This window comes from Agrilus planipennis, unplaced genomic scaffold (genome assembly GCF_000699045.2).
Source record: "Agrilus planipennis isolate EAB-ADULT unplaced genomic scaffold, Apla_2.0 scaffold42, whole genome shotgun sequence".
NCBI lineage: Eukaryota > Metazoa > Arthropoda > Insecta > Coleoptera > Buprestidae > Agrilus > Agrilus planipennis.
This window is the reverse complement of record NW_020438888.1, coordinates 587,549-598,401: the sequence shown is the minus strand read 5'-3', so window position 1 is coordinate 598,401 and position 10,853 is coordinate 587,549. Positions and strand designations below refer to the sequence as shown.

Below are 10,853 nucleotides of genomic sequence, written 5' to 3'. Positions count from 1 at the left end.
GTATATATACATAAATATATTTATATATAAATCAGTAATTTATTTGTAACTATTTTAAAATAAACGTAAAGGTGTACTTATAGTACTCCAACGATAGTGCTAAGTAATCTTGGTAGTTCTCACTAAATTTCTTCAATATAAGCGATTGATATGGTGTTTATAAATATTTTGCCTTTATTTATGTGGTTTAGTACTAAATATTTTTTTATGTTAACATATTCTTTTGTGTTTTGTTTCAGAAAAATGTGTTTTTGTTCGTCAAATGCTGATCCTAGACAAGAAATTGGGAAGAACAACAGGACCCTTGAAATTAACTGTTTGGGTGAGTTCATGTGACCATTTTTATGCATTGATTGTACAAATCTTGCTTTTGTTCGCATTGACTCGGTCCTTCAGAGGGTTTTAAAAAATACGTGATTCAGAGTTTGGACAATATTTATTCATATACACGATATACAATTATTTTTAATTCACCCAATCTTATATTCATGCTACATTAAAATGGAATGAAATAGACATAAAACACTATAGAAGACTCAGTACATCTTTCTTAAACTTACTTTAAAAAGCAATTATACATTTCGAAATATTTAAAAACATCGATAATACAATAGATACTTAAACTTTGATACCAAAAATTGAATGCGCTATTATGAGTTAACAGAGTTAATAAACGGTTTTTTTGTTTCTAAAAATTATGTAATTAATTATTCAAAATTGATTCGTAAGCTTGAAATACCGAAGCGGCAACTTCTACAGATCTAGACTTCAGACTGAGAGTAGCATTAGTTACTCCTGGTTGCAGTTTTAATTCCAAAAGCACCCAGATATTATTAGTAAGTTTAAGTGACTGATACAGCATATCTTGACCTTCCACGTTACGTTTTGCTATCGTAAAAATGTTGTTATGTGTCATCTTGCTAGCCACTGCGTCTGCATTGCCTTTAATATTATGAATGGTGTACTGAACCTACGAGAAATACAAATACAATCATTACAAAGGACCCTAAATACCCTAATGAAAGATAACGTACTTCGTTGGCTGCTGGAATATCTTTCCAGGTAGTTAAGAATACTCTCTTATCCAATTGCCCATCCTCACAGAAAAGAACTTGAATGGGAATTTGACAAGCATAATAAAATATGTCCACGTTATTTTTAATTGCAACTTGCAAGGTCATCAGAGGTTCCATGCGTTGTACGGGGCCATTTGTAGTCAAGGGCAAATTATTTTCGATACTTTGGCCAGGCTGCAAAACTCCAAGATTGAGAGAGGCTCCTGGAGCAACTCCGAAACTATTTTTGTTAAACTGAATCGCGAAATTGTTCATAGCCTGAAATTAAAAGGACAAACTTTAAAAAAAATACCCACTAAAAATTGTACACCAACAGCCTTACTTGCATCGCCTTGTTTGTAAATGTTAAATCCATCGTAATTTGTCCAGAACGTCTTGAGAAGGTACCCCATATCTCGAGCCCTTTTCCTTTTTCGGCCGGTAGCCAGCAGGTCTTGGGGGGTGTGTACATGGCGGGTGCTGTTGTCAAGCCAAAAATGTCTCCCAACAAACCGGTAGTTGTGGGAGCAGCAACGGATGCGGGTTCTGTGGGCGGGCCCCCGAGTAGTGAGTCTAGACCACCTCCTAGAAGATCGATACCCGTGCTTGCTGGTTGTGCAGGAGGTCCTGCAGCAGGGACCGCAGCTCCAATGTCCATAGTCAATAAATCCCCTATAAGAGTCTCTTGACTAGGAATAACAGTTGCTTCTTGAGCGACAGCATCATCGGAGCCTTGTCTAGCAGGGAGAGATTTCCTTATACCTAACAAATTAAGCAAATAACGTTATCAACGATTTTAAAACTTTCCAAATTAAAAATCACATTATAAACATTCTTTTCGAGCTTAGAATTTGAACATTGCATACCTGCACTTCGCCCTTCCACAAAGGCAGTGGGGGGTTTATGATAAACACTAGCGAGGGAGGAAATATGACAGATAAGCTCGTCCAAAAGGGTGGGTTCTAGCAAATCGGTCTCTTCTGAAATTAAGGGTTTATCTGCCAGTACCACTTCTTTAGCGGCTGCGGGGTCTGTGCTTAACAATCTGTAAAATATTTTACAAAATATAAATAAAAAAAAACGCAATTAAAAAATAGAAGGCAAGTACCTCCAATAAATAAAGCCACGATCTCTTAAATCGGGATTATCTGAATCTTGAGTAGCCAAACTCAAAACGTGTTGCACAAGAGCTTGAGTATGTGCTGGTCTTTTTAAAAACAGTTTAACCACAGCAGTCAAAAGTTGCAATTGTACTTGGGCATTTTCATCAGCGAAACCTAATTGTAAATACAATTAAAAATTTAAAATTACAATAAAATGTTTCAGGACCTTCCAAAAAGCTGTCCAGAAGTTCGTCAGCGTTATCAATACGTTCTGCATATTCCCCTATTATCCAGACCATACTGGCACGGGCCTCAGGCTCATCCAAAGTGTCCAGATTTTCACAGAGAGTACTTATAATACTTTCATATTTGTTAGGGTACTTGCTTTAAAAATAAATCGAGTTCAAGTTCATTTAAAATAAAATCCTCTTTAGATCTTTTCATACCGGAAGATGTCCTTAATGACCACGATGGCCTCTTGCACAACATAATTGACTTTGGTCTGTATAAGGTCCAATAATGTAGAAACACACCGTTCTGCAGAAGGCTCAACTTTAATAGCGCATCTCCCAATAGCTCTCACGGCCTTTCTCACAAAATCTACGTCAACTTCGGTAGCATATTCTTTTAACTCGCTCAGAACCTGAGCAATGTTTGCTTGAGAGGCCAGACGTATCATAATGTCCAGTTTTTCCAACTTGACGTAGATGGGGTCGTTGTATTTGACAAAAAACACCTAATATATAAATCAACAAAATTAATAAGTAATTGCAGACAATTAATTATTTATTCACTTTCATCTCGTGCTTTAAAATGTCCGGTCTCTTTTGTACGATGAGATTGATGTTCCTCAAGGCTACATACTGAACTTCTGGCTCTGAAGAGAGAAGGGTCACCAAAGGTGGAGCTAATTTTTTACTCAGAGTTGTACAGAAGTCGCTATCGCCTGACAGCATCTCCATAAGTTTCATTAAAACCTGTGTAAGAATTTATTGGAAAATAATTTTTCGTTTAAAAATTAGAGGAATACCTTAACAGTGGAGAGTACCACCGCTGCGTTAGCATGAGCCAATCGGGGGGTTATACGTTCGCAGATACTTTGCGCTTCGCGCTCATCTTTGGGACTATAATTTGCAAGGGAATCGAGAATAAACACTTGGCCCCATTCAGTACATTCATTCAGAGCTGTTAGAAGTTTATTGATTGTGTTTGTATTTAATTCTGGAAAGGAATTATTAATTTAGGACAAAAAATTGATCAGTCTGAAGTCAGATACTGTGGATGCAGCTTTACCTTTCAAAAATAGTTAACAAATTACATACCAACAAGTGGTTGCCCTGTAGGACTGCTCTCATTAATTTCTGACAATGCAGCCACTGCATTAGCAACAACCATAGGATTAGAATCACTCAAAAGATCTTTAAGCTGGTCCAAAAAGCCCTGATCCTCCACTAAACCTAATTTAATTAAAATCAAATTTAAAATAAAATCAAAACTTACTATTCTTAAAAAGCAAACACTTACTAGACGAAATGTCATATAGTTTGGCTACACAAACAGCAGCAGTTTTTCTTACATATGGGTCTTCATCTTTTAAGCACTTTCTCAAGGGTTCACATAGATATTCTGTTATTTTATCAACCCGTATACAGCCCATTGTCCTTACAGCCAGAGCTCTAATCAACGGGTTAGGATCTTCACAGTCCTGAACGTGTGGGAATTACTATTAATTAAAACCTACTGTAAACCAGATAAACCAACCTTAACAAAAGTATTCACTGCCATTATAGCCATATCAGGTTGAGATTTTGCATAATTCATTAGATATAGATACACCAACTTTTTTAACTCTAAATTATCAGTTTGCATACAATTAACAACATCAGGAAAAAGAGCAGACACATCCTTACCAACGGTCATACTAGCAATAACCTGTAAGAAGAACGTTTAAAATCTTCTTGAAGAAAAATGAACAGAATACTTTGCTATATTATGACAGTTAAAAATTCATACTACTTTTCAATATCAACAAGGTACATTACTTTTTTAACCGCTTCTTTCTTTTTCTCTTTCTTATCACTGTTCAGTTCTGATTTTAATTCAAATATTTCACCCTTCTTTGTGGTTGTAAAATACTTTGAATCGGTCATATTGTTGGATAAATAAGCTGAAACATACATTAAGTTTTAGTATAGCTTACACTCTTCTCGTTGATAGGAATACAGAAACTATGTTTACCTACTTAAATTTACTTGTTATTGAAACAGCAGAGATAAATTTGATAAAGTTTGTTTTGTAATGATTGATTTGTTCAGGAAACTCACCCACCCTTTCGGTAACCTAACCATAAAAATTGCAATCTTGACAGGTACTTGACAGATAAGATAAAAATAAAAAAGAGGTATTCCCTAAACTGAGACAAAGTAGTTCGCTTCGCTTATTATTTTTCGATAGAATATCAAATTTTTGTGTCCAAAATAATTTAAGAATGTTGACATGTAAATATGATCACAAAAAGTGAATAACTACAATTTTTCCTTTCATTAATTTTTGATAATTTACTGTTTGCTACTAATTGAAATTATTCGCCTTATCTATGGTGTACACCATTAGCAGAAATAACCATAGATAAGTAATAACGAGCACCGAGCAGTAAATAACCAAACAAGTGAATAAATTTGCAGAGGCTACTTTAGCAAAATGTCGATTTTATCTACATTAAATAACGCAATTTTTAAAAGAACATCGACTTTTGCTTTAGTTGTAGTAGGCTCGGTTTTTTTCTTTGAACGTGCGTTTGATGTTGTAGCCGATTCGATTTTTGATAAAATCAATGAAGGGGTGAGTTACATAACATTTACCAACAAGTTTTGTTATAAATAATGTAACAATAATAGTACAAATTCATTATTTAAAGTTATCTGAAAAAGTGCTTTCCTATTTCAGAAACTTTGGAAACACATTAAACACAACTATGAAAAGTAAATAGTATATGAATGATGTAATGAATGTAGATATAATTTTATGTACTTTTATTTGTACAAATAAACACTAAGTCATAAAGACATGTATAAGTTATGTCTTAATATCGTCTTCTATAACGTCCCATGGTTTTTCTGGTCTATGTTGATCCCAAGGACGATAGGGTTGAAACTGCACTGGTTCTGTTAAACTTATACCACTTTCCTCTAATGCTTTTAACAGCAATGCAACCTTTCCTTCTTTATTTACAGGATCATAGTCATTACTGATTTCTATTAAACCACACTCCAGACATCTCTGTGCTAATACCTTACAGATAATGAGAAATTAACTGTTACTGATAAATACATCATCAAATTAATTAAGTGTTACCTACCCTTCCTATATTATAGTATGCTGCTGAGTCAGTTGTTTTATTAAGTTGTTTCTTAATTGCCCATTCTTTTGTACTAGCACTAAGTACCTCACCATTTTGGAAATGATATATGGAAGCAGTTATGTGTCGTTGACTCTGAATTAATTTTAATCTAGGAAATATTCAAATTAACTATAGCAAAATATAAACAAAGTGAAAATAACAAACTTGTGCCAAAAACTTTTTCCTGGCCGATCTACGTGATAACCACTTGGTTTGTATGCTATTCGTAATTTTTCTAAATTCCTAGGGTTACGGTTCGTTAATGTTGCAGGTATTATATCATTATTTGTAGGTATATTAAAATTGAACCGTTTAAAACCAGAAACTACAATAGTTTTGTTTATTTTACTAAAAACCATGATGAGATGACAGATTTAAATTTATAGGTTATGTGATGCTGTCTATGGTATTGCCTATGTGACTGCAATTTTTTACACTATCTATGATCATAGATATAAAGTCGTTATTAAAGAAGTGTTCATTTTCATGATGCTAGTTTCACTTAGAATTACTGATATCCAATAATTGTCCCATACTTTAAAAGGAATTATGATTGGTCGTGTGTATGAATAAAATCATGTATAAATGATTCTACGAGAACAGAATTGATGTTGCAGTAAGTTGTAGTATATATACACATTCTCTTATAAAAATCATTTTTATTTTAAATTACATATACAAAAAACGTATTTTACCTTATTAATCATCNAATATTTGATATAAAAAGATAAAGAAATTTGTACAAATACAGTAAAACCTTTCTGGTCTTGTGCTAATAATATTTAAGTCATTTTTAAATAAAAGGGAAAATTAAATAATTGAGAGGCGTTAAAATATATAAAACATAAAAACGTATTTTAGGTTTTGAGGTAACTTTTTTTTTAATAAATCTCAAATGAACGTATAGCTACAACATAGACTAACTTTAAAGGCCCTAAGCTGCTGCTATAGTAAATTAATCGTATTTTAGTTTAATATCACATAATAATAATTGTAATTCCATTTCGTTAAAATATGATATTTTTAAAAGTAATTTAAGGGGTGGGGAGAATGTTAAACCATTAAAATTTGCATAATAGTCATAAATGTTAGGTTTATGTTAAACAACATACCTTATTCGTTCACATATGCAGGGTAGTTAAAAAAATTCCAGAAACAGCTTCTTTATTTAATAGTTACGTACGTTTATTAATAAAATTACTAATTAATTGAAAATGTTTGTGAATATTTTAGGGAGCTTTTGTATTTATGTAATAGTAACTTGTACAGTTTTCTTTCGTCTATCTCATTTACGTAAAATTAATTACATAGGAAAGGTATAATTACGTGACGTCACTATTAACTGATTAATTATTCACTGAATTATAATCATTATAGTTTGATAATGGGCAAAGAAAGGCTATTCGAATTTATTTAATTATTGCAAAAAGAAAAATAATTTAAAACAAAATTAGTCTCCAGGGGGGTTCAATTATTTCTTAGTGTGACGTCACTGCAAATAATTAACTAATTAAATGATCAAAAATAGTAGTTTTTTTTTTGTTTCTTATCACTCATGTGTAATTATAGGTCATACACTACTGGAGGTAAATTGCTGTATGTGAAAAAAGTAACTGTCGAATGGAGGGGGGAGTTTAGCCAGTGTATTTGCTGTTCACTCGTTACTGTTTTATATGATTGAGACAGAAATAACACTTGGTCCCCCCCCTTTATCTTTTGGGCTGTCGCGCCTTAAGCACAAAACGAACTGCCTCCAGCAGGGTATCCTCTAATTAACTGATTTTCTTCATATTAATTTAATATTAATTAATTATGCATAGTAAATGTGGACGATTTCGCGACGAAATCGTTGAAACCAAAGATGTGCGCACTTGTCATTCGTTAATAATAATCATAATACGAAGTGAACTGTTGATAATTATTATTATATACATGTAAATGTATACTACATTTAACGGTTATTGTTTTTTCGAACTTATTAAGTGTCTTTGTAAAGAGATTAGTTCGCGACTTGTAAATTTTTGAAATACTTTTATAATTTTGCTACCATTTTAAAACAAATGTTTCTAGTTACCTAGTCTGTTACACTATTATTATTATGATTCCATTAGTCCTTAAGGTATTTAAATATTATATTATTACATATTATTATTGCATAGTTATTATTACTATTATTTATGCGAGTCTTGCTTTGTACAAGACAGAAGACTGTATACATGTAATTCCACGATTAATAATACTATTATTATTATTATTATTCTTATTAAATTAAAACTAAAAATAATAGCAACGTTTGTTTTATTTATTTATATTATGTACAAATTTTCCAATATGAACAAAATTTTTATACAATATCAGACATATTAATCCAACTGTTATGTTTTTCCGGAAATCCTAACCATTTAACGAAAAGATTATTATGTTTACGTTTCAAAACTTTTTCAACTAAATATATATCTGGATATTTGGTTTTCTGTATTTCTTCATTGTAAAAACCTCCACTTATAGGATTGCCATTTAAATCTTCCAATAAATATGTGTAAGGATAAGTGTACTTAATTTTTGCTACTCTAAATAATTCAGTTGTCCAGTTGGGTGTGTAAGACTTTGAAAATATATGTTTAGCTTTACTTATTCGTACAATATCACCTACTTGAAATTTAGGTTTCCCATCTACCATTTTAATGTGATTGTAAGCGGTATCAAGCAAGTACTTTTCATTTTGTTTTTTTATCGCTTTCGATGGTGTCATATTTATTGTTCTATGTATGGTACCGTTGTATTCATTGACAACGTCATCAATTACGTCTATCCACCGATATGAACCTCTATAATGAAGTGCTTTAAATAATTTAGTTTTGATAGTTCTAATTACACGCTCAACAATGGATGCCTTTTTTACTGAATAACTACTATAATGATTAATTTTATATTTTTCCATTAAAGATTTAAAGTGACGATTGTAATACTCTTTACCATGGTCAGTTTGTAAATTTTGAGGAAAGGCATGGAAAGTTTGAAGGATAGAATGCATTGCTTGTGTAACCTCATTTGCCGATTTATCTTTTATTGGTCGTACCCACACATATTTTGAAAAACAATCTATAACGATCAAAATAAATCTATAATTCTCATTTTCTTTTGCATAATCTTGCATATCAATTAGATCACTTTGATATAAGTCAAGTAAGCCTTTAATTATTACACGTCGACGTTGAAAAGTTTTTCTAGCAGGTCGATGAATTTCATGAACCACACTACGTTTTACGTTGTTTTCTTTTGGGGACATTATAACATTGGTTAATTGAAACTGTATGCCTCATCTATCGCTGTCGCTGCTGCTGTTGCTGTTGGTTCTATCGTTGTTGCTTGTTATTTTCCTCTTTTTTGAAATGTATTTATACAACAATCTGTACAATGTTTTCTCGGTGGGGCAGGTCCGTCAATATGCTCTGAGCCCCTATTGTAATGCTCGAAACACGGGTATTCTTGTTTGAATTCTTCGTCATCCCTTAAATGCTTCGGCAGTTTGTCCCACGCATAATAACGATCCATGTAATTAATATGATCCAATAGATACTGTCTTGGTAGAACCGCTATCTCTTCAGTCGTTAAATGTTTCAATAACCAATTTTTCTCTTTCAATTTTTTCAACACTTTACTAATATTAGATATTTCATTTCTTATCTGCTCCATGGTATTTCTTATCTGTTCCACGGTACTCATTATACTGAATTAAATTGAAAAGAACATCCTAAATGTAGGTGTCCTAACGCTGACGCTGCTGTGTTATTTTTAATAATGGTAATAGTTTTGTTGTTAGGGGGGGTGTTACTTAAATTAATTGCATCCTTAATAAAAGTCTTCTATTCTTGCACCTGACGTGGCATTAATTCTTGATGTTGATCATGTATTTTATTTATTTGTTCCTTAATAAAGTCCATAAAAACAGTTCTATAATCATCCAACATTCTTAAAACAAATGTCTTTGTATTTTCTTTTTCTCTTTGGAAAACTTCATCAATTATCTGCTCTATTATAGTTTGTAAACGATCGGTGCTACTTGCAATTTTAGAATCAATCATTGTTTGTACAGATGCAATAACATGATCGATCCTGTTCTGAACACGTTGTAACTTGTTATCAAAGTAATTTTTATTTACCGCATCGTTAGGATTAATGGGGGATTTCACATTACATACTCGTCTATTTTCTATATCAAGGTCACCTTCTGTAGTAAACATGAAACCAAATCTTGTAATTTTATTAAAATTTACTGTTGATGACATTGGTCCACCACCACCGGCAATATCCGTAGAGCATTTTGACTGACCGAATTTGTTTACGCTCATTCTAGCATTGGTTTTAACCTACTACTGTATGTCAAATACAAAGCAGGGTAATTTATTCGTTTTAAATAATCAACCCCGCCTCCCTCAATTCAGAAATTATCGACGCTATTTCATTTGTATGAGAATGATTGCCGGCTGCTTCCGAAGCTAAAAGCAACCTCAGTCGGTCAACTATTTCATTAATGTCGTCAAAATAAACATACTCGATAGGTTTCTCGTTATATACCATGTTTAATTTTAGTCCTTTGGCACTGTTTTTACTTCTTTGTTTACTAGACAGGTATCTTGGTAATCTTGTATGAGTTCGAAATAGTGGCTGTATTATTTCGGTATATTTAAAAGATCTCCCCGCTTTTATTCGTTTTTTTGGGCTAAAATCACGTCGATGCGCGTTTGTTAATTCTAATATCTCTTTATAATTTTTTAAGTCATGTTTTTTGTAACCGGTAGGTGTTCTTTTGAATATTAATTCAAATAAACCTGGTGTTCCACGGAATAGAACATTCTTTATTTTTATGTTACTGTCATCATCAATTACCAATTCGCTATCTCCCATAGTCAATTTATTAATTGCATGATTGAAATTAATGCCGTACGTGGTGTCGAATTCATTCAAACTATCTTTTAAAAATCCCTCTATATATCCTCTTGCTAATGACGGATACTGATTCAAATATTCCGATAAATCAACAGCACCACTATTTGCATTCATCATCTTTATCATTATTTCTGTAGGTGGAGATTGTTGCTGTTGCAGATGAAGATTTTCTTCTTTTTCGTCTTTTTCCGCTTGTCTTTCTTCGTGCTCTACTGTTGATGTTCCTTTATTTGGATCGTGTGACGTTGAATAAATATCTATCTTTTTTCTTTTGAAATATGGCGTTGAAAGTTGCTGTTCCTTTTTATTATTAGACGGCAACGTTAGCGATTCTTCTTCTTCTTT

General features: G+C 32.4%; 4 protein-coding genes and 1 long non-coding RNA gene across 7 annotated transcripts in view; 2 read left to right on the top strand and 3 right to left on the bottom strand.

Moving 5' to 3' along the window:
* The window catches only part of LOC108744919 (ubiquitin carboxyl-terminal hydrolase 32), a 20,503-nt gene extending 20,175 nt beyond the window's left edge, over nucleotides 1-328 (top strand). The window contains exon 20 of the transcript XR_003232608.1: nucleotides 240-328. The gene's annotated coding sequence lies outside the window, so the exon portion shown is untranslated. The remainder of the gene's footprint in view (nucleotides 1-239) is intronic.
* Nucleotides 329-417: 89 nt separating this feature from the next.
* On the bottom strand, nucleotides 418-4,521 carry LOC108744922 (AP-1 complex subunit beta-1). Of its 3 annotated transcripts, none has more exons than XM_018480884.2 (14): nucleotides 4,401-4,514; nucleotides 4,201-4,325; nucleotides 3,920-4,090; nucleotides 3,683-3,863; nucleotides 3,481-3,615; nucleotides 3,189-3,379; nucleotides 2,953-3,135; nucleotides 2,605-2,894; nucleotides 2,385-2,542; nucleotides 2,164-2,332; nucleotides 1,922-2,100; nucleotides 1,399-1,817; nucleotides 1,035-1,334; nucleotides 418-970 (listed from the first exon to the last, which is right to left on the bottom strand). In XM_018480884.2, the coding sequence occupies exons 2-14, from the start codon at nucleotides 4,306-4,308 to the stop codon at nucleotides 704-706; spliced, it is 2,751 nt and encodes a 916-aa protein (XP_018336386.1). In that variant the 5' UTR covers nucleotides 4,309-4,325; nucleotides 4,401-4,514; the 3' UTR covers nucleotides 418-703. The 3 variants fall into 3 exon arrangements, with proteins under 3 accessions (XP_018336386.1, XP_018336390.1, XP_018336389.1); XM_018480888.2 differs by having other exon boundaries at nucleotides 704-970; nucleotides 4,483-4,521; XM_018480887.2 differs by having other exon boundaries at nucleotides 704-970; nucleotides 4,397-4,514.
* A 245-nt stretch (nucleotides 4,522-4,766) lies between these two features.
* On the top strand, nucleotides 4,767-5,223 carry LOC112906808. The gene is made up of 2 exons (XR_003232609.1): nucleotides 4,767-4,999; nucleotides 5,105-5,223. It is a non-coding gene; the product is annotated as an uncharacterized LOC112906808 (long non-coding RNA).
* On the bottom strand, nucleotides 5,176-5,969 carry LOC108744924 (39S ribosomal protein L18, mitochondrial). Its single transcript, XM_018480892.2, has 3 exons — nucleotides 5,724-5,969; nucleotides 5,517-5,667; nucleotides 5,176-5,449 (listed from the first exon to the last, which is right to left on the bottom strand). The coding sequence occupies exons 1-3, from the start codon at nucleotides 5,915-5,917 to the stop codon at nucleotides 5,234-5,236; spliced, it is 561 nt and encodes a 186-aa protein (XP_018336394.1). The 5' UTR covers nucleotides 5,918-5,969; the 3' UTR covers nucleotides 5,176-5,233.
* A 4,002-nt stretch (nucleotides 5,970-9,971) lies between these two features.
* The window catches only part of LOC112906820 (AP-1 complex subunit beta-1-like), a 3,177-nt gene continuing 2,295 nt past the window's right edge, over nucleotides 9,972-10,853 (bottom strand). Inside the window, exon 7 of the mRNA XM_025981803.1 lies at nucleotides 9,972-10,057. Coding sequence (XP_025837588.1) covers nucleotides 9,972-10,057 — 86 coding nt within the window. The remainder of the gene's footprint in view (nucleotides 10,058-10,853) is intronic.

What these genes read in the sequence shown, in the direction of transcription:
- LOC108744924 (XM_018480892.2), bottom strand. Translation starts at nt 5,917, where the DNA reads ATGGTTTTTAGTAAAATAAACAAAACTATTGTAGTTTCTGGTTTTAAA. An exon ending in GGAAAAAGTTTTTGGCACAA is followed by an intron (nt 5,668 to 5,723) that starts GTTTGTTATTTT and finishes AATATTTCCTAG; the next exon opens with ATTAAAATTAATTCAGAGTC. An exon ending in CATACTATAATATAGGAAGG is followed by an intron (nt 5,450 to 5,516) that starts GTAGGTAACACT and finishes ATTATCTGTAAG; the next exon opens with GTATTAGCACAGAGATGTCT.
- LOC108744922 (XM_018480888.2), bottom strand. Translation starts at nt 4,308, where the DNA reads ATGACCGATTCAAAGTATTTTACAACCACAAAGAAGGGTGAAATATTT. An exon ending in TGGTACTCTCCACTGTTAAG is followed by an intron (nt 3,136 to 3,188) that starts GTATTCCTCTAA and finishes ATTCTTACACAG; the next exon opens with GTTTTAATGAAACTTATGGA. An exon ending in TCTGGACAGCTTTTTGGAAG is followed by an intron (nt 2,333 to 2,384) that starts GTCCTGAAACAT and finishes ATTTACAATTAG; the next exon opens with GTTTCGCTGATGAAAATGCC.